The sequence below is a fragment of the Melitaea cinxia genome, chromosome 12, assembly GCF_905220565.1.
Source record: "Melitaea cinxia chromosome 12, ilMelCinx1.1, whole genome shotgun sequence".
NCBI classification, from domain to species: domain Eukaryota; kingdom Metazoa; phylum Arthropoda; class Insecta; order Lepidoptera; family Nymphalidae; genus Melitaea; species Melitaea cinxia.
In genome coordinates this window covers 11,206,421-11,229,615 of record NC_059405.1, presented here as the reverse complement: position 1 = coordinate 11,229,615, position 23,195 = coordinate 11,206,421, and the positions used below count along the sequence as shown (strand labels likewise).

General features: G+C 35.3%; 1 protein-coding gene across 1 annotated transcript in view; it reads right to left on the bottom strand.

Annotated features, from left to right (window-relative positions):
• Positions 1 to 474: 474 nt before the first annotated feature.
• The window catches only part of LOC123658246 (transcription factor collier), a 76,728-nt gene continuing 54,007 nt past the window's right edge, over positions 475 to 23,195 (bottom strand). Inside the window, exons 9-16 of the mRNA XM_045593686.1 lie at positions 11,716 to 11,797; positions 9,402 to 9,555; positions 7,458 to 7,615; positions 7,036 to 7,162; positions 5,695 to 5,786; positions 5,245 to 5,419; positions 4,114 to 4,242; positions 475 to 722 (exon numbers count right to left, since the gene is read on the bottom strand). Of these exons, the coding sequence (XP_045449642.1) occupies positions 475 to 722; positions 4,114 to 4,242; positions 5,245 to 5,419; positions 5,695 to 5,786; positions 7,036 to 7,162; positions 7,458 to 7,615; positions 9,402 to 9,555; positions 11,716 to 11,797 (1,165 nt within the window). The remainder of the gene's footprint in view (positions 723 to 4,113; positions 4,243 to 5,244; positions 5,420 to 5,694; positions 5,787 to 7,035; positions 7,163 to 7,457; positions 7,616 to 9,401; positions 9,556 to 11,715; positions 11,798 to 23,195) is intronic.

Here is a 23,195-nt window from a genome sequence, read left to right as displayed (position 1 = left end):
ATATATACATATATATACAACTAGGTCGGCAAACAAGCGTACGGCTCACCTGATGGTAAGCGATTACCATACCTTAGAGACGCCTGCAACACCAGAAACATTACAAGTGCGTTGCCGACCCTACCCCCAATTCTCCCCAGAAGCTCTGGTCACCTTAGTCACAAACAGGGCAACAACACTGCTTGAAAACAGTATTATTTAGCTGTGATCTTTTGTAAGGTCCGAGGTACTTCCCCAGTCGGTCTGCTTTCCCTAACTTATACGAGTATGTTATCGATGCATACTGCGTTATGAGTTTAACATACTTTTTAGAAAATATTTTTTCTTAAAGAAAAAATATTTCATATACCTTTGAGACTGTGATTGAAATTAAATAGATAAAAAACATAGAACATTATTCGTACATGTGTCGATAGTGTGTAAAGCGTGTAAGCAACAAAAAAAAGCGAAACACAAGCAAACAAAAAGAAACTACTAACACTGCCCGGTGAGATGTTGCCAATTTTGTTGTTGAGTATTACGCGGCGGACTTTGCCTGACGACTGCGAACGCGCTTCGAGGCTTCTCTTTACCGTCACTGCATTTTGTATGAGTGTTTACTGGACATTCATTCTTACACTCGCCGTTTCTTTTAGCGTAATAGTCGCTATCTTTCGTGTTATACCCGTTATAGTGATGTTCGGAGGATAAATGTCCGTTCATGTTCGCCGGGTGGTACGGTCCTAGAGACGCTGGTCGAGATAAAGAAAACAAGAGTTAACACGAAGCGACAAGTACACATGGCGTGCGGAAGCGTTGCTAATGTGGTATAAAACTTAATTGTGTTCCAGGATATAAAGCAAGCAGTATATAGCCTTAGTTAAATAACATTTATTTCGATCTTTGGTTTGGATTATAATTTTAATTTTGTAAGTGTTATAAGCATAACAAATAAATTATGCCAAATAGTAAAGAAAAAGTTTTAGAAGTTTAACTATGCTATCATAAATTATGTGGACGTAAGTACCGGACATAAAGATAGCAGGTATATGGACAGTACATGCATATGATAACTTTCACGGTTATGTAATTAAAATAATAATTGTGTTTGCTCGCAAACGAAAAAAAAACCGACTTCAATTACATCGACGAGTAATACAACGTAGATCGACGAAAAAACAGTTAAGTAACAACGCATTATCAAAAATTACTCAAAAAGTAGTTATCAGATCTCGATGAAATTTAAATGTGACCACATGATAAACATCGGCTTTCGATTAAATTAAAAATCATTAAAATCGGTACACCTAATAAAAAGTTATTGCGGATTTTCAAGAAGTTCCCTCGATTTCTCTGAGATCCCATCATCAGATCGTGGTTTCCTTATCATAGTACTAAACTAGGGATATCTTCTTTCCAACAAAAAAAGAATTATCAAAATCGGTACACCTAGTAAAAAGTTATTGCGGATTTTCAAGAGTTTCCCTCGATTTCTCTAGGATCCCATCATCAGATCCTGGTTTCCTTATCATGGTACTAAACTTGGGATATCTCCTTTTTAACAAAAAAAGAATTATCAAAATCGGTGCATCCAGTAGAAAGTTATGCGGTATAATACAACGTAGGTCGACGAAAAAAGCGTCAAGTAAAAACGCATTATTAGATATAGCTCGAAAAGTAGTTGTTAGATCTCAAATAAATTTAAATGGGACCAATTGGCACACACCACCTTTCGATTAAAAGAAAATTTATCGAACTCGCTCCACCCAGTAAAAAGTTCTGATGTAACATACATAAAAAAAAAAAAAAAAAAAATACAGTCGAATTGAGAACCTCCTCCTTTTTTGGAAGTCGGTTAAAAAATTATGGATCCTACTAAATGAAAATGAAATATTTATTTGAGACTAAATAACAGGAAAAACTACGTAATAGATACGTGTGTCATGAATGTGTATATATTATTTCTAAGAGTCCGATTACATGCAACGGCTACAAAAATCTTAAACGTACGACTCGCACAGCTTTTAGTACAAAAAAATGTGATTGGCCTAATTATGCAAACAAACAAATTATTTATCTCTTTAACACAAGGAATCATCAAATTTGTCAGTATAAATACAAGGAATAAAATTGCATGTAATCAGCCTTTTTTAACCGACTTCCAAAAAAGGAGGAGGTTCTCAATTCGACTGTATTTTTTTTTATGTATGTTACATCAGAACTTTTGACCGTGTGGAGCGATTTCAACAATTTTTTTTTAATCGAAAGGTGGTGTGTGTCAATTGGTCCCATTTAAATTTATTTGAGATCTAACAACTACTTTTCGAGTTATATCTAATAATGCGTTTTTACTTGACGCTTTTTTCGTCGACCTACGTTGTATTATACCGCATAACTTTCTACTGGGTGTACCGATTTTGATAATTTTTACTTTAATCGAAAGCTGATGTTTATCATGTGGTCACATATAATTTTTTTTTGTTGGAAAGGGGATATCCCAAATTTGGAACCATGATAAGGAAACCAGGATCTGATGATGGGATCTCAGAGAAATCGAGGAAAACTCTCAAAAATCTGCAATAACTTTTTACTGGTTTTACCGATTTTGATAATTTTTACTTTAATCGAAAGCTGATGTTTGTCATGTGGCCACATATAAATTTTATCGAGATCTGATAACTACTTTTTGAGTAATCTTTGATAACGCGTAGTTGCTTGACTATTTTTTTGTCGATCTACGTTGTATTACTCGTCGATGTAATTGAAGTCGGTTTTTTTTTCGTTTGCGAGCAAACACAATTATTTCATTCTTCTATCCACCTTCGCCGTGATATGCACATCCTTTCTTTCCTTTATAACATACTCCATGATCAAAAGTCTGCTCCTTACTTTCGATCCCGTTTCGAATCGCGTCCTACCCTCACACACTCTAGGCGTCCTTGTATAACAACAATACTTGAAATTCCTAGGCATAACACCAACTTCCGATTAAATTCTTTTTCTATACGCGCCGCTAACCTTTGGAATAATCTCCCAAAATTCATTCAAGAAAGCTTATTGCTTTCCACTTTTTTAAAACTAAGATTATTTGAAGAACTATCTGCTTACCATAATCAGTACAGATTTATGAGATGTATATATGTAGTATGCATGTTAGTGTATGTAGTGAATGTATTTTATATGTTTTTTATTCTTCGATTCCTGCACTACTTTGCCCCGCGTTCACATCATCGCTCACTCCCATGGGTTGACTGGAAGAAATCTCTTTTAGAGATAAATTCGCCCTTGCCAACTTCTTATATTATAATGACTATTGTAAAATTACTTAGTGCAATAAAGAATATAATATTTTCGAAATAATAAGCTAATTATATGATAATATTTAAAAAAATAAACCTACAGTATAAATATATTTATCTTTATCATTTGAGAACGCGTTGCCTAATTAATAAAAAAAACAGATTAAAGATACCTTATTTCACAGTCTTTATGATACAATTATACAATTTTAGATTTTATAGTGAAGTTGGTGGCTTGTCTCACAATTGTTCAAGCATGTCCTCAAAGACTAAGACAGATCAGGTATTTTATTAGCATAATGAGTTTTTTTTTAATATCACTAGGTCGGCAAACAAGCGTACGGCTCACCTGATGGTAAGAGATTACCGTAGCTTATAGACGGCAGCAACACCAGAGGCATCGCAAGCGCGTTGCCGACCCATCCCCAATCCCCCCAGGAGCTCTGGTTACCTCACTCACCAACAGGAACACAATACTGCTTGAAAACAGTATTATTTAGCTGTGATCTTCTGTAAGGTCGAGGTACTACCCCGTATTACCCCAGTCGGGCTGCGTAACTGACTAAGTCAATGAGACCATCGTATTTAGAATAACGCCAGCAACACCAAAAGCATCGCAAGCGCGTTGCCGACCCATCCCCAATTCCCCCAGGAGCTCTGGTCACCTTACTCACCAACAGGAACACAATACTGCTTAAAAACAGTATTATTTAGCCGTGGTCTTCTGTAACTTCGAGGTACTACCTCGTACTACCCCAGTCGGGCTGCGTAACTGACTGAGTAAGTCAATGAGAGCATCGTATTTAGAATAATGTTAGGTGAAGGGTCGACTCACGCGAGGTGGTGTTGAAGAGCGAGGTGGGCGCGGCGGGGTAGTGCTGCGGCGGGTAGGCGGGCGCGTGCGGCGTGGACGCGGCGGAGCAGTAGCGCGGCGACACGGAGCCGCCGCTGCGCGCGTACTCCTCTAAAAGAAAAAGCCTGGGTCAACACGAAATTATGGTTAGGTTATGTCGCTAGAAGCTAATTCAACTTACATGTACAATTAATTATTTGAACTAGTGATCGAAGATCCAGTCCAGAGTTCGAAATTCGAACATAATTAAAAATTTTTGTTCAAGAAAACCAAATTTTTTTAAAAATTTTCATTTTGTTTACAGACTGACAATCAATAAAAGAGTATATTGTATGCGTGTTTATATCAAATACATTGTAGTGTGTGTAATGTTTATTTTGTTGATTTGATATATTTTTATTCATAATTAAAAAAAAATAGCTATACTATAATAATATTTTTTTTTCTTTTGTGATTGAATTATGATAATGTTAAGTTTTTATTTTATAAGTATGAATATGGAAGAGCGGGACATCCTGACACAGGTAAAACACTTACTTAAAAGGATGTCCCAACAACGGTATCACGTATGTAAACGTTTTTTCTAAATAAATAATTTTTTTTAATAGCATTCTGCACTCCTACTCTATATAAACTGTAAGTGTACGAAATTTCATACTCCTCCGTCCGCGCAATTTTCGTAAAAAAGGGTACAAAGTTTTTGCTTCACGTATTAATATATAGATTAACTACTTATCAGATATAAATTTAATATTAGAAGTACGAAAATCAGGTAGAGATAATAGAACTGTTATCATCAAAGCGACTTTCAAGTACAGTGTGACATTTTAAACAATATTATTAAATGTAGCCATTAAAGATTTGAAGGTTCGCTTCAAGCTCGGGATGGGTATTTGAATTTATACATATATTTCCTTCCTTTTTGGATGTCTGTACTTGTGGGTCTTTCCAGCTCGGTGAGCACGTTAAGCTGTCCCGGTTGTTATCATATCACCTGATAGCGATCGTTACTCATAGTAGGGAATATATCCGCCAAACCAAGTGGAGCAGCGTGGTGAAAGCCAGCAGTGAAATGTTACAGGTTGAATCATGATAAGATATATAAATCCTTACCTTCAGTCCACTGCGATGCAGCAGTGTCCTGTACACTAACGGCAAGCTGCCCCGTGTACGAGTTGAAGGGCATGCTGGCGGGCGGCGAGCGCGGCGCTCCAAGACCCAGTTGGTTATTACGGGGCATAGAGTAAAGAGCCTCCGCTAAGTCAGCCGCTCGCTTGAGTATTATTTCCTTTTTGAATAGAAAGACAACTTCACTATTAATTATTTGTTTTGTGCGGTAAAGATATATTTGATTATATTTGCTTTCTAATAAGTCAAACTTGAGACTAATAATTAAACGATTTTCTTTTTTCGTTATTATTTTTAATATACAAATATTAAATGTATAAATAATATAAATCTATATATGTATTTCATTATCTCCACTAATACTGGAGCTCGTTTATTACTCGCATAAAAAACAGATTTCATTGTATATTTTACGACATCTGCTATAAAACGTACCTTGGGCAGTTTTTCAGGATCGCCCGGATGCCTCGGTATAAGTTTCTGTAGCCTCTGGAAGCCGTAATCTATCGTCGGCTCGTTGAGAGCTGCTATGCGCAACAAGAAAAACAAAATCAATCATTAGCTGCCCCACTAACGAATGAAAGCCTAATTGATGGATCGCTATCGTAAGAAATTGCGTATCACGAATTACTTTTTTGGTCTGTTTCCACGATGCTCACTTGTTGTTTGTACATTTATTTATATATACAAAGATTAACGATACTTATATTATTTTCAGAAATAAATACACGCTGTTGTTATTAATGCGTCACGAACAATTTATACGACTCTAACTCGACATTTCAGTAAGTTTGTTTTTTTATGCAAACTTGGTAAAATGTTCATTACATATGTACTAAAAAAATGTCAAATTGTAATTAATAAATTAACTATTAAAAATACCAAACTTCAAATAAGTTTCCTATATGGTATATAACTAAGTCGCTTCCCGCTGTCTGTCCCTATGCATGCTTAGATCTTTAAAAATGCGCAACGGATTTTGATGCGTTTTTTTTGATAGATAGAGTGATTAAAAAAGAAGGTATAATACATGCATGATGTTAAATATGGTAGAAAAACACTGATAATTTTAGAGGTTTCTAACGTATCATTTGCTGTTGATAGTATCGTGTGAAGCCGGGGCGGGTCGCTAGTATAAAATACATCACGTTTTTCCCTTCTATAAGCCTTTATTGTAAAGTTCACTTTCATGAGTTAGCTTAGTATAAATTGCTGGTGACGATTAAGATTAACCATTTATTTTACAATTTTTGCTATTGTCTCGCAAAACTGTGAATTGGCTCGACTGTTTGGTCTATTAAATTTTTTGTATTTCATTCAAAATTGTAACCTTATTACTATTAAGTAAGTTACTTACTATTAGGTAACCTTATTAGTATTAAGTACTATTAAGTACTACTGTTACTTATAACACGGGCTTTCTGCCACTGATTGTTGCATTAATATCGTTCTTGTTTCAGTGATAAGTGAGAATCGATAAAAATTATTTTAAACTGATAATAATGATGAGTATAAAGCCATTCTTTGAAATTCACAGGCCGAAGACGGGCAGCAGCGTCTTCGGTGTAACAAAGTCAGCCCTGCGGTCACCAACCCTCCTGCCCAGCGTGGTGACTATGGGCAACACACATGGGTTCACGCCATTTTTGGCGCGAACTTGTGGAGGCCTATGTCCAGCAGTGGATTGCAATAGGCTGAAATGATGATGATGATGATGATGATGATAAAAGCCATTCAAATTCAAACTAGAGTTTTTATTTGTATACATATACTCACAAACATAAACAAATCTTCCCGGTGCTCCCTTGCAAAACTGCTTGCTCTTGTACGACAGTGTTACCTCCACTACACCGGGTATGTGTCGAGGCGGCGTCTGGACTCTGATCGCGTGTGACGTTATAAGCTGTGACAACACACAACATTAACGCCTTAATTTCATTTATATACTTTATGTGAATAGTGTCTAACCACGCAATTTAATTATGTCATCGTTTATTGTACCCATTTTATTTTAACATGGGTTTCATGGTTTTTATTAACGTTAGTGTTAATTTCACCATTATCGCTTACGTAGTCTATTACAATAAAAATTATGATACATTTTTTAACATAGTTTAAAGTTCTATAATTAGAGCAACGATTGCTTCTGTGCCGGTATTTATTGTCTTTGTAAGTATTGTGTACCTTTATCAACTCACCTCGCTCCAGACCAACATAGTTCCGAATACAACTTGAAGTCCATCGAAAAAGTTGTCCCCCACTATTATGACCGTGGAACCCCCTGACGTCCAGCCTTCGCTTGGAGATATTGCTTTGATGCATGGCGTTGCTACAGGCAACGGTGGGTAAAGGCCCGCTATTGACAGAACAAATAATTCTATTCACTATTACGACCGCTGCAGAGTCGATATTTCATTGTGTATATATAAGTTGGACAACAATATCTACTGAAATAACTAAACTGAAAAGTTTCAAATCATATAAATAATGTTTAAGTAATAAAAGCGTTACTGACATCGTTAAACTACTAGTAAAAGTATTTTATGCTCAACAACTTAAAAAGTTGAATAAACGCCAAACTGTTAAAACTCACGCCATCCTACTTGAACGCTTATCTTTCACTGTATCGGAAAAGGGACAATTGTAGCTCGTTAAAGTTACACTGGCTTACTGTTGAATTATAACGATAATTGATTATAAATTTTATATCGATTAAAATAAAGTTTAAGGTAACATAGTCGGGAATGGTCGTTATGACATTATGGAATCGTTAATGTTGATACAAGATTGCGAGGGGGACACGCGTCGCAAGACAACAGGGTGAATCTGAAATCTTGCGAACAAAACGACTGAGTAATAAAGACGAGAAGAGAAAGTGAATTTAAGGGGACGAAAGAAGATTAAGTCGGGGATACTTTTTTAATTTAAGTAATATAAACATTTTTTCTCGTCCTACGAGTGGGTATTAATTAATATTTTTCTAATTTGTGTCATTTTACTGGTAAGTACTAATTTTTGAATTCATTTTAGTATTTTGTCTGCCTTTTTATCATAATATAAAACCACTGACCAGTAAAATGTAAAAATGATTAGAGAAATAACAATTCAACACTTTTTAATGTTGCATGCATTCAGCCTGTGACATCCCGCTGCTGGGCATAGGCCTCTCTCTCTGCGTAGGAGAAGGATTGGAGCTTAATCTATCACGCTGCTACACCGCGGGTTGGCGGATATGGATTCCTATATTATGAGTAACGATCGCTATCAAGTATTTATGATAACAACCGGGACCGACGGCTTAATGTGCTCTCCGAGGCACAGTGGGGAGACCCGCAAGGACAGACATCCAAACCGGAAAGGAACATTTGTACAAATACAAAAATCCATCTCGAGCGGGATTCGAACCCTTAAACCGCCGGTGTTTCAGGCGACTACGCGCACCACTTCACTAGAAAGGTTTTAATGTTAAAAAGTGAAAAAAAAAAGTTTTTATAAGTAAGTTTTTGTATTATATGTTAAAAATTAAACATGATTTTTTGGTCTCCATTATCTATAGATTATATACAATTTAATACCGTAAATAAATATTACGCACTCTATACATAATCTATACTACTATTAAAAATATAAGCCTCTTTAAACTACTACGCCCACACTTTCGCTGACCCTCAGTTTTTACAAGATATAATAATTCTTCTAAATCACCCCTCTTCAGGCTTACTTTTACCACCCTTCCCCCTGTGAAATGTCTACTGTGATTCCTTGCATACAAACGACATCCTCAATCCTTAATTCACGGTTTCACACATTTACTTTAACGATTGATCTGTCAGTATATTACATAACACAATAAAAATGTAAAAAAATAAAAAATAATAAAGGACTGTTTCTAAAACCATAAATAATTATGTGGAGTCGGTCTTTTATCTCATATATGTATGTAATTTGATCTCATTTTTTTAATAACAGATAGTTACTAATAAGTTATATTGTTATATTAGTATTATTAGATAAAAAAACTAAGATATTCGTTAAGCTAAAACGCATTTTTCGCTCACTCACTTACAACCTTTAAACCTCTATCCTTACCTCTTGAAATTAAGAACATAAAAAAAACAAATAAAAAAGAAAAAAAAAAAAACAAAACGTACAATTAGGTTCGGGCGCGGCGTCAGTACCTTCAGACGGATCAAGTCGCTTCGCCCGCCTCCCGTGTTTACTATTGTTGTGTACGAACATATTGTCCGATATCGCGAGCAGTGGCCCGTCGACCATCACTTGTGTTGATATCACCACCTGTAACAATCGCACTTCATCAATATAAAGTTAATCCTTGTCCTTTATCAAAGCTCTGTCTCTTTCCTTTATGGGGACATAGGTACGAGTCTCCCCTTTCAATTTTAATATAATTGTTGAGCATTGTATAAAAATTATCGCGTTTTTTTAAACGAGTTTACTATTATTTAAAATTGAATTCCTGCGAATGTAAACATATTAATTATTCATAGAACCTGATCGAAGCACTGCCTCTTTTAATCGAGTTTATACCAACCAAATCCTTATAAGCGTATCTATTTTTAAGCGAAGTTCAAGATCATAGTTAAGGGATACAAAAATAAAACCCACCAATCTTCGATCTGCATCGATAACGTACAAAAACGTGCGCATTCCGACGTAACACACGTAAACACACGCACGTGCATACATAGGCACACACAGTGACAGAGATGAAAGGGAGAGTCCCTAGGGAGGTGGGGCCAGCGTCTCGAAATGGACGACGTAGTAGGTATGCAAGGAAGTGCATTGTGCAAACGTGTCTGATGCGGGTGGTCTTATTAACCTATAGATTTAATTTTTGATATTTGAACTTGAACTTACTTCTATAACTTTGTAGTTTCTCTAGAATAAATCTAAAAATAAACTTCACATCAATTCTTCGAAATATTGTAAATCTGAGAAAAACTTTTTATTATACCTATAAAAATACTAGTGGGTGTCCGATCAATTTAATAAAATTAGTAATTTCTATCTTTCTTCATTGAGTTAAATTAATATGAAATACAAAAACGTACTTACTATATTTCAACATACCTGCCACAGTTTTATAAATACAAGCGTTATAGCCGACAATTTTAAAAAGGTAACTTAGTTTATTACTATTCGGTTTTCTCTTAGATGTCATAAACGACGATAATATAAGACCCTTATATTCCTAACCTTGAAATGTTGGGGAAAGACCGATGAATTATTCAATGACACACAGAAAGACAAATATAAACACAGCGCACACGTCACATAATCGTTTATATACATTAAAATGAACATTATACATAAGTTACACTAAGTTCTATATTTGCTTGAAGTTAGGCAAAGGATACGCAACTCAAATATAATGAAGGCATGTGAGGTAGTTAATTTGTCCACAGGCAGACTACTGAAATATATAGGTATAGTTCAGAGGGAATTGTTGTTGATTATTTCCGATAAAAGCACATGCCACATTGTTAACAACATAACGCTATAATAAAATACACTATGAAGCCTATAAATTAAAATAGACAAACTATATTTTAACTATTAATTTCAATACTTATTTTTAAATTGCATTTAATTAGTAATAATACTTCGATGAATTATTAAAATTATCATCTTTAAAATAGGAATTCCAAAAGCGTTATAAAAAACAGAATTATTGTAATGTAAAATTATATTAGTAGACTCCTGACTATAATCAAATTAAAAATCAAAGATAAAAGAGTTATTTTCGATCTCGACAGCAAAAATATAAAGTAACATAAGTTAATTTAATTTAATCCTTCCCCTAAATTGGAGGTGCTTCAAATATTCAGTAGTCATGAACGCAGCCCTTCCTTCAGTCGAGGGTGATACGAGCGACGACAATGCTAAAAGTGTAAGCCACTTATATATAAAAGTAATCTTAAATAATACTCTTAGAATATTAATTTAAAAAATTCTGTGTATAATAATGAAGCCATGAATAATTACAAAAATTGTAATAAGAAAAACCTATAAATTTACAATCACATACTGCTAAGAAGTTTATTAATTAAATTCATTTAATTCAAGAATTCAAAGTTCTTCAATACATATTAATGATGCGAGGATTCGATATATCAAATAATAGTGTACTCTTTGTAATTTCACTACGTTTTTAAGTTTTCACTTAAAGTCATCTTTACTTAGACGAAAATCAAAACAATACAGACAGTCTTGATTTTGCTACTCTAACATTTTCTGACAATTAGTACCTACCCTACCTATATGTATTGGCCGCTAGTTGACTAGGTGACAGCAACAATGTAATATTGACAGCAACACAGCATTAAAGTGAGAAGTAGGCTCTGATATATTACACATACATAGTTAGGTACTCATTACAGCTAATTTTTTTTAAATTATTTTCCAAACAAAAATAAAAAATATTTGATAACTTACTTGAAACCTCCTCATGTCTCGCGGGTTTCCGGCGTTTTTCAGACAGTTTTGATTGCATTTGAGAAAGAATTTGAGAAAAAAACTGAAACAAAAAAGGTTACATTAACGTATAGTAAAATATGTAAATAATTAAGAATACGTTTGAAGTAAAAAGTGAACTTGTGTCGTAAACTCATATCGGGCGGATGAAATTAATTATCTTAAATAGATACATATTTTACTCCCACTTAGCTTTAGCTAACTTATTTTCTTCACAACTTTTTTTTTTACAAAGTTTTTACTAAAATAGCTACTACAGAATTATGTGAAAAGATAATCAGTAAATAGTAACGGTTTTCATAATTTTATTTTTTCTACAATAATATTAACCTTACAAAAGAAATCCGTAAATGATTTGTAAGAACTTATAACAACCTATGAACTTAGCTTTAGCATCTTAAGAGTTTTGTATAATATTATTTATCAATGTTGTTAATATGCGTAGTGACAACTAATGGAATCATTTAAAAGTGTGCCTCCAGCTGTTTCCACTTCAGTAGCGACCGTAAGCTCCCTAACATAGTATTAATTTGTTTCTCGCGTTCACAAATTTGTATCTTCCGCTCATTCATGCCCGTTTTTGTGAAACAGCTATTAAGCTCTCGAGTGCCAAGTTCACAACTTTTTGTCTAAATTTAGATGTACAGCAAAAAATTATAAACCGTTTACGCGTAACAGTTAGCTTTAAACTAAATCAAACAATTTTCAATGAAAGTCTATAGGCTCAACTACTGGTATATCGGATTACATACAATAGTTGATCTTTGCAATGTTTTGAGTAGGTTGCTATCTTACGAAAATAGGCTTTCGGGATTAGTGTTAAGGGTTATTCGGAGCGAATAGGTAAGTCGGTCGGTGCGTAACATAGAGTGCGCGATCAGGCAGGCGATCACGATGAATGCTTTAGCAGAAATATTTTACATAGCCTCCGGTGCCGGCGATGCCGCCACGCCGAGTATTGCTGTGCCAACAGATGTGGATATAACGAGAGTTGCTACAACTCACACGGGTGTTTTTAGAATATTTAAAAAGCGATTATACGTGATATGGCTTAAGGCATTTCTTAGCGATTTGTTTTTTAAATAGGTACGAATTTTTAGTTATCTAGGTTGAATTTAGGTATAATTAAAAAAATTACAGCGTTAGTATATGTACCTAATAGCGTATTTTGATTAATATCAAAATTAAAATGTTAACCAAGTGTATTATTTTTCTTTTGCATAATAATAACGCGTATGAGCTGTGAAAAACGGCGTAATATCTACTCAATGAAAGCCAGTCCGGGCTAGATATGAACATTGTGCTGCGAACGTATTTGTAGAGCCCGCGGCGTCGCACATCTGTCCGCATTATTTATGTTAAACACCTTATGTCACAATATTGCGAGTTAGTTTACACGTCAAACGAGACCGAATAAAGGTAGCTATGGAAATTTTATTTTGAGAGAGACAGCAGATGGATGATCCTAGGCGAGTCTATTATAACTACTTTAAACGTTTTTTAAATACAAAAGTTTAACATATCTTTTAATTGGTATATTTGCATGGCTTACCAAGTATCATATACTCTGCATAGATTTTATAAAGTCTTTAATAAATCCAAAAGGGTCACCTGACATTGTTTGTCCTTCGGAATTACTCCTATGGTCAGCCCTAAGCTTCGGAATGATGGCTAATACCGGTAAGTGAAATCTATTACGTTAGATGGGCATTCTGGTTTTAAGGCTTACCGTGTACCGTGGTGAGATTTTATTGAATCTATTATGATTTAAAATGACTTGAATTTTGTTTAACTGTTTTGTTTAAATGCTTTAGTCTGTAATATCCCACTATTGGGCATAGGCTTGTTTCCCCAATTAGGAGAAGGATCAGAGCTTAATCCACCACGCGTTCCAATGCGAGTTGGCGGATATATCCCCTACTATGAGTAACGATCGCTAACAGGTGTACATGATAACAACCGGGACCGACGGTTTAACGTGCTCTCCGAGGCACGGTGGGGAGACCCACAAGGACTGTACCCAGACCACGGCAAACACCTGTATGGCCAATACAAATGTTTGTCATGTCCGGGGATCGAACCCCCAATTGCCAGCTCAACAGGTACAATCCATGGCTGTAACCGTTGCACCAACGCGGCGTCAGTGTTTTGTTTATTATTTAGTAATATCATCCATTTTTTTCAGACAATATTATTCGCAGTAGTTTTATACAGAAATATTAGGAAAATATCAACTGATACTAAAAACTGCGAGAAAAAAATGTATAACGATAATTAATTTCCAAAAAAAAATTTAAACTTTATCCACACAGATAAATTTTTCCAACAAAAACCAACTAAAATACATCAACGGAACTAGTTGTATCCAACTAGCTGTTTATACCGACTTTAACTTAGATATGTGCAGCGTTCGCAATACTAGAGACTCGACAGGTGCTAATTTATACGAGGCGAGTCGTAATTTACGACTACGACGCCTTATGTGCCGCTGAATGAGGTTGCGCTAATGAAACAATGTGTAACTCTTTATTTTAGTTACTTTAACACATTTACACTCAATACAACAAATTAATAGCATCTACGATACGTGACGATGTGTAATTATTAAATATATTGAATTCATTTAAAAATTGTAATTTCTATTAGCTAACACAAAATCATGAAAAAGAAAATCGAGGTTTTTTTTAAATTTATCTTTACCAACGATGATGATTTGATCTTCTTCTTCGGTACAATAGACAAATGTAAGAAAGAATTTGTTATCTATGCGTAAGAAGACAATATATAGTCCTTAATTGAAATATACTATAATAATTACTAACTTTTGATATTTAACCCGAGTTATAAGTAGTACTTGTCTCATGAAAATATTATGATATTAAAATGTCGCAATAAAAATACACGGTTAAAAATTAGTCACGAGTATGTTTGTGGATCTACGGGATCTAATCGTTAATAATTAATTATCTAACTTCTACAACTAATCTTAACTAATCTTATTACAAAGACGATCGGTTTGGTGTAGTAGTGATAGAAATTCTATTACCGTCGATAGTTGAAGTTTCGTTTGTGACACTTACACTTATAACGAGGGTCTCAGTCATTTTCTGGTATGAGAATTTGTCTTTCAGAATCTTCTAGCTCTACCTTGAAACGTGCTCTATGTAAACTTTTTCAGAAACCTAGTCATCTGTTTCTATCATTTTCACTACTGGGGGAAATTACCCGCCAACATACACTAAAACAATATAAGGCGGGCTAACATAAGGATGGATCGGACCTTTCTATTTCATATGTGTAAAATTCTCAATAGTAAATTTTTTGATGGCTTCAATTCAATTCAGTTGATAAAATGACACAAGATACCTTTTGCGAGTAAAGTTTTGCAAAAGTTTAACAGAATTATTCGTTGTTAACACTTCAAGACGAAGCGTGTTAGTATTTAGTACATTGCTGAACATAATACACAGGAATATATTATGATTATTCATTTACTTGTTTAAATATTTACTAATAATTTATGTCTGTACTATAGTTTAATACTATTATACAAAATAATAGTATTAAACTATATTACAGACATAGTACAGATATATTAAATTAAAATAAATAAATAAAATATTAATATAATAAATAATAAATTATGTCCGGTAAGTATTATCTGTGGTAAAGTTTGAACATATTGTCAGTCCGCGTGTATAATATACTGCATACACTCATTATTTTTCAGAGCAGTCTGATTCAGAAAAAAAAAAGTGCTGAAAAGAATGTATATAAAATACCAAAATTTAAAAATAGAACGCTGCAATCGAACAAAAAACTTCTAGCCGTAGTTGCGTAAGAAACACTGCGACAAAATCAAACCGTTCCCAATAAAAGCGCCCACCTTTACGAATATATAGAAAATATTTACCTATCGCATCACGAACAGAAAAGTAACTGTATTTTTCGTCGTAAAAACTACCCCTGGTTTTCATCCCTTCTCGTATATTATATAGCCCTATCCGTTAAGGCTTATCTTTTGATATCAAACGAAACGTCGTAAGCGACATTGATTTCTTTTATTGATACTAAAGGCCTAGAGTAAATGAACTACACCGAGGTACGTCGTAATTTCTTCATATAGGGGTGTGAATTGGTTATAATAGGCATCAGTCATAAGGTTTAGATCGTTACATCCCTTGAGCATTGGTGGAACAATGTACCGGAGCCTCGGAACAGTACAACATAGAAAATTCATATTTGTAATTAAAAATATTTGTTAATGATATCCATATGTTTCAGAAAAAATAAACTGACTTCAATTACATCGACTAGTATATACAACCTTGGTAAGTGAAAAAATAGTCAAGTAAATACGTATTATTAGCGATAACATACGATACTTGTTCGATCTCAATTAAATTTAAATGCGACCAAACGACACGCACTACCTTTCGATTAAAAAAAAAATTATCGAAATCGGTCCACCCAGTAAAAATTCTGAGGTAACACATAAAAAAAATACAGTTAAAGAAGAAATAAAAATATGTAATCAAAGTGGGTATCTGTGAGGCTTTAAGCATAACAAGGCTCGGTATGTAATTTATTTCATGCTCTGCGTCAAAGAATTTTTTTTGAAGAGAGGTAACATTATAAGATGAAACGCTCACTCTAAACACTCACAAGTTTTTCAAAACAATAAATGAAATTTAAATGAAAACAGTTTATTCGATAAAAGTAGAGAGTTAAATAATATGTTAAAAATTATCTTTTAGACAGCTCCAATGGGTATTTATATGTAAGTAGTATTTGATGTACCTAATAAGCTTTAATTAACAATGAGACTAAATTCTAAATAACCTTTCGTATTTCGTTCCTTATTTATTCATTATTAATATTTTTTATTATTATTAGTGCTGTGTGGCTACGGCACTAAAGAATTTAGCCACCCCCTCTCTTCCCGTGGGTGTCGTAAGAGGCGACTAAGGGATAATAAGGTTCCACAACCACCTTGGAACTTATGAAGCCGACCGATGGCGGGATAACCATCCAACTGCTGGCTTTGAAATACACAGGCTGAAGACGGGCAGCAGCGTCTTCGGTGCGACAAAGCCAGTACTGCGGTCACCAACCCGCCTGCCCAGCGTGGTGACTATGGGCAAAACACATGAGTTCACGTTATTTTTGGCGTCAACTTGTGGAGGCTTATGTCCAGCAGTGGACTGTATAGGCTGTAATGAATGAATGAAAAATTATTAGTATTTATTTTATATTGTAAAGTTACACAACCGACTACAATGTTTCTTCTAAACGTACGTTAAATTTTGTATTTTGAAGGCAAAAACTTTAAGCTGTATATGCTTACATAAAGTCGGCTTAATGGCAATGAAATTGCTTCATTATTTTGTATAAAACGTCTTTATTTTATAGTTTTATTTTTACTCGCATATTCCCAACTATACGTCGGAAAAAATCTACTACGGCATTAAGTCGCGGTGAGGGAGCGGAGGGGGTCTTTCAAGTCGGAACACTTGAATGCCACCCACCTCACACTCCGCCCTCTATATACTATGTTTATTTGCATGGATGTTCCTTTCAAATAGTTTGAAACAAATATCTCCAACCTACTTTTTATAGAACTCAAAAAATATTAACTTATCAAAATATACAGTTCATTGTGTACGATTACACTAGGAATCGACCAAAAATTGTGAGAAATAATTTATGAAATTAAAAAAGGTAACCATAGGGGTATGTAAAATGTACACTAATATTTAATTTTTAAATATAAAAATAAATTTAACCTTAAACTACCTCAAGCGATAACGATAGTTCGAAATGGAGTAACAGAAAACATTTAAACCCGAAACCGCATTCGGCAATCGAACGTTCGCGAAGAACTCGCACTGACAACAAGCGGTCTCTTATAACTTTTCCCTTTTAACCTTTCGCCCCCCTGCTCCCTCGGGAGGCGGTCCCCTGGGCGCGGGACTCCCCACGCCCCGCTCCACTCAATACCGACACGCCATGCGGACGCCAAAGATTAAGTAGCCGGAAGATTGACCAAAAATATCTACGACCGACCTTAAATACTTAATTTATATAATTTCATTAATAAAAAGCTTTCTCACTTTTGAAACTTAAGTTTTTAATATGCATTATATTATTAATAATTTTATTAGACTTCTTATTTTTCACGTTATAAATTTATTACATTTAAATATAATAAAATAAAAACTGTGAACTGATTTTAACGAATATCATAGAAACAGAAATATATAATAGAAACGTAACACAAGTCACTGAAAAGAAACTTTTTTAACAGAAATTTCTCAACAAACGTTAACGCTCCCTCAGTAGGCAATACATGTAAATGAAAAAGTCTAGTTCTGCGTGTTTTATTCATGCGGGCAAATAATCTTTGTTTCCGTGCGACGGGCCTATAACGGACCCAGTTTTCGACTTTGTTTTTCCGCGTGCGCCTATAGCGAGCATTAATATTTCAGTACGTACGAATTCAAGGGTTAACTGGTCCCCGTCTCTGACGCGTAAATAGACTACAATAACAACGATTTCCATATGTACCATTCATCAGGATATGCGCCCGATTCAGTTTGTAAATGTTTGGTTTTTTTATTGAGTTATTTATCGAATTACTTTGTATCTTTGTTCTTTGTTTGTCTTTATATTTTTGTTAAGTAAATTAAAACTTTAATTGTTAAATTAACATTGGTTAGTATTGTAGTATGGTATATTTGCTTTTACAATTTTACAAACAGAAAAATTATAGAAACGTTACAAAATAAGATGAATTTTTTTTTTCATAAAACAAACAATAAAAAATACGTCAAACAATACGGTAATCGTATAATTTTTACAACATTTAATTTTTATATAAATAAACAAACATGTAGTGCTTTTCGTACAATATATAAAAGTATTGCAATACGCACATACATAAAGTCTACAAGCTATAGTAGTTTTCTGAAGGAGTGAAAGATATCGCGACGCGGCGTCGTTGCTATGGCGACGCAATAAAACCTCTTCAGAGAGACGCAGTAAACGTAACAGTTTAAGATAACTTTACAATAAATGTCAAGTATTAAGACGCTTTAATTATATTCCTTATTGTCTTTTTTAATAAGTAAGCGTATTTGATTTGTAATGGAATGTACGAATCGTTAGAATCTAGTATTAACTAAAAAATCTGTCTGAGATTTCTAAGACAAGCATAACTTAGTAATAATAATACCATTACGTAATTTCATGTTATATAAAGATATAACATACAAAATTTTATATATAATAAAGTAAATTCAATGTGACGTCTATGGCTCATTTATTAACTCTTAATTATACGAAAAGTAATTATACAAATACAAGTCATCAAAAGAAATGTATGTAGGTAGGTGTAGGTACCTACCTAGATCTCCGTTTGTAACAATGAAGATTAAAGATGAATATGCAACAAAACATTTAACCTATGCATTTTATTTTCATGATACAGTTGTAATTAATAACTAACTATTAAGTGGTTGTGTAACATTTTTTTCCACAGAAAGAGGTTTATTTTTAAGAAGACAACGAGATTTACATTTTTTTTCAAATACTATTTTTAGCATGTTCTATATTATCGAGCCACTGCCGTGTCTAAAAGTGCTCGGCGTATCTTCCAATTGAGAATACTCGCTGACATCGTCCAATCGCTCGTGGCTTGTAAGCCTTTCCCCGCTACGGAACTAAGCTAAAAATACCTACGTTATATTTCCCATCCGCTTTTTTCAACGAGTGTCTTTTATATATAGTGACGTAAATGAGTATTCAATGTTCTCTACGGGCTTTGAAACAAGAATTCGAAAATATTAAAAGAGATTAATTTCACATAGAAAGCTAAACCATAATCATTTGCACTGTTATTAAAACTTACTAAAACCTGTAAGTTCTATAAAATTAGTTATACATGATATAAAAAAAAAACAACTACGATATAAAAAAAATATATATAACAACACGGGACATTCGTAAACGCGCATGTGTCAAATAGATTTAGTAGTTACTGTACAAGTTACACATAGTATAAAACTTACAAAAATATTAAATAAAGTAAAACATTTAGTTGCTGTGGGTACCACTAAAACACCGCATTCAGCTCGACCTCTTTCGGGCACAATCAACATACAAAGACGAGGGCCAACATTACGCGTCACTTCATTGTGGGCACCACTCTAATTGTAACTACACTCCAGGGTACCATCAGCCGCTCAGCGCTCCCGATAGTAGGCGTGGGCCACTAATCTTCGACCCCTACATACTAATACACGAACGAATCCCTCCAAACAAGTTTCAATTCTATTTCAACAATGTTAAGGCCCTAATTCGATAGCAATAATTAACTGTATTTGCAAACGTAGCGAGGGTAAACGCACACTATCAACTCATTAAATTGCATCGCCTTTTTAATGAGTCTGAAAGTGAACAAAGGATATTGAGCGCGATTACATTAAGTACGTACTTGTAGCGAGGTAAGATAGTTTGTTTCCTCGGTAATGTTTAGATAAGCAAATTAAAGTATTAATAAATTTGTTTTAGTTCTAACCAAAAATTATCTCGTAGTTTTGAATGTTAAAAATTCTATTGTTGTTGTTGCTAACGCTTTTTTGATCGAGAAAATATTTTCGAAAATCGTTTTGTATGTTATTCTAGCAAAGGTATTTATTAATCAACTGTCAACTCTACACTTCAATTAAAGTTGAGGAATTGAAAACAATAGATGTAATATAGTTAACGCTGAACCGGGATATTAAATATTCCTAGACTATTACAATATAGTACACTAATTTAATTAGTACACTAATTTAGTTGGTTCAAAACATACGACTTACATCTTTATGAAACGAACGTGTCACTGTTGTCAGTTTTATTACTTCTGAAATAATATAGGTACCTACACCTATAAGATGTTTTACTTCTTAATAATCGACTTTAAATATGCTTACTATTAATGTAATCAGAAAACTTAAATGTAAGTTTGACTATAAACTCACAACTTATTTAACATACAAACAGAAAATATGCATTCCAAATTTGAAAATGGTAAAAAAATGTGGAAATGAAAATTGGTATACGTATATGAGTGTGCTATAGTCCGAATAAAGTATTTTAAGAAAGATTTACGGGAAAGATTTAAGAATATGGAAAAATCTGAAAGAATAATTAATGATATTATTAGATATACAGGAACAAGACAGGTTAAACTAGTAGTCTTATACACTTACGATATTAAACGGATTATAATACTTTCAGGTACTCGATATTTAAACGATGTTGCTTGTGATTCACAAAAAACGCCATGCAGGAAAGAATAAAAATCTTTGTTGTTGTAATGGCCTGTAACATCTTGACAGATGATTTAATCAGTGTCTGTGTTATTTATGCGACAACGCCGTTCGTGGCTGAATAAGCCAATCCGTGAACGACACATTCGTCCACACTTTGGACACACATATTGGGGATTCATCGGTGGAGGAGCCCCCCCGCGATTGTGTCTCTTTGCACGCTTTTGAGCCAGGTCTTCGAACCAGGTGCTATCGTGGGTTTTGCAACCCGTGAAGATGGTCTTCCGCCACTCATTGCGGTTCGATGCTAGGTCTTCCCAAGAGTTGCGATCAATGTTAAATGCAACCATGTCACGTTTAGTGCAATCCCTGAAACGCAGCATAGGTCGCCCCACGTTACGCTTTGCAAACGCAATTTGGCCCAATAAGGTTTGTCTGGGCAAACGCGCACTGCTCATTCGGTGTACATGTCCCAGCCATCTCAGGCGTTTCTGTTTGAGGAGAGCGACAACGCTAGGAAGCTGTGCAATCCCCAACACTCTCTCATTTGTTACTCTGTCCTTCCACGTGATGTTAAGTATGCTACGGAGACAGCGCATGTGGAAAGTGTTAAGTCTTCGCTCTTGTTTGGCGTACGACGTCCAGGTTTCGGCTCCGTACAAGAGTATGCTTAATATGCAAGTTTGATAGACTATCATCTTAGTCTTTGCGGTAAGGTGTTTGTTATTCCATACTCTTGTACGCAGCCTGCCGAACGTCGTGGCCGCTTTGCCGATGCGGATATCAATCTCTCCGTCAATGGAAAGATTGTTCGACACAGTTGACCCCAAGTAACAGAACTTGTCGACTACTTTCAAGGGTTCGCCTTCCAGCAAGATAGAAGGCTGGTAGGTGTAGCCCTGCGCTAGAATTACGGTCTTCGTTGCATTTATGGACATGGAGAACAGCGAACATGCGTATGCAAACTTGTCCAACAAAGTCTGAAGCTCCCCGGGAGTTTTCGCCACGAAGGCTGCGTCGTCGGCATAGAGCAGACTATCGATATATAAATCCTCTCGTTTACGGGAAGATTTCAACTGGGCGGTACCAAACAATTTCCCATCCGCTCTTGTGTGTAGGTGAACTCCCTGTTGTGCATCACCGAAGGCAACTTTCAGCAGCAAGGAGAAAAATATGCCGAACAAAGTGGGTGCCAACACACAGCCCTGGCGAACCCCTCTTCGCATGTCGAAAGCGTCGGACATTTGGCCATCAAAGATAACGGTACCCTTCGTGTCATCGTGAAGAGATTTCACCAGCCTCAGCAGTTTTGGGGGACATCCTATTTTCTCAAGCGCGATGTATAGCCCCTCCCTACTCACCGTATCGAAAGCTTTATTTAAATCAACAAATGCGATCAGCAGGGGCGTGTTCTGCTCTCGGCACTTCTCTTGAAGTTGCCGAAGGGTAAAAATCATGTCCGTGGTTGACCGTTCAGAGCGAAAGCCACACTGGGCCTCAGGGTATACCCGTTCAGCAAGACTTTGCAGTTTAGTCAACATGACCCTTGCAAATAGTTTGCCAACGATGCTAAGAAGAGATATGCCGCGGTAAGAGTTACAATCGCCGCGGTCACCTTTCCCCTTATACAATGTAACAATATTTGCATCTCGCATATCCTGAGGAAATCGCCCCTCCTCCCAGCATTTGCCCAGAAAGTTATGAAGAAGTGGTAACACACACTTGAGTTTTAGGAGTTCTGTGAGGATACCATCTACCCCGGGACTCTTGTTGCATTTAAGCTGCAGAACGGCCGCATGAAGGTCTCCAATGGTAGGCAGGCTATCGAGCTCAGCCATAACCGGTAATGTCAGAATAAGTTCCCTTGCTACGTGACTGATCTCGGCTGGTTGAGAATAAAGCTCTGTGTAGTGTTCTGCCCACCTTTCCAGCAGACGACTACTGTCGGTTATAATAGAGCCGTCGATCTCTTTCAAAGGAGCCGTTTTCTTTTGTGCAGGGCCGATAGCCATTCTAATCCCCGCGTAAACACCACGAAAGTTTCCTGCGTCCGCACAATCCTGGATGTTTCTGCACAGGTCCATCCAATACGCGTTGGCAAACTGACGGCAAGTTCGCTGGAGG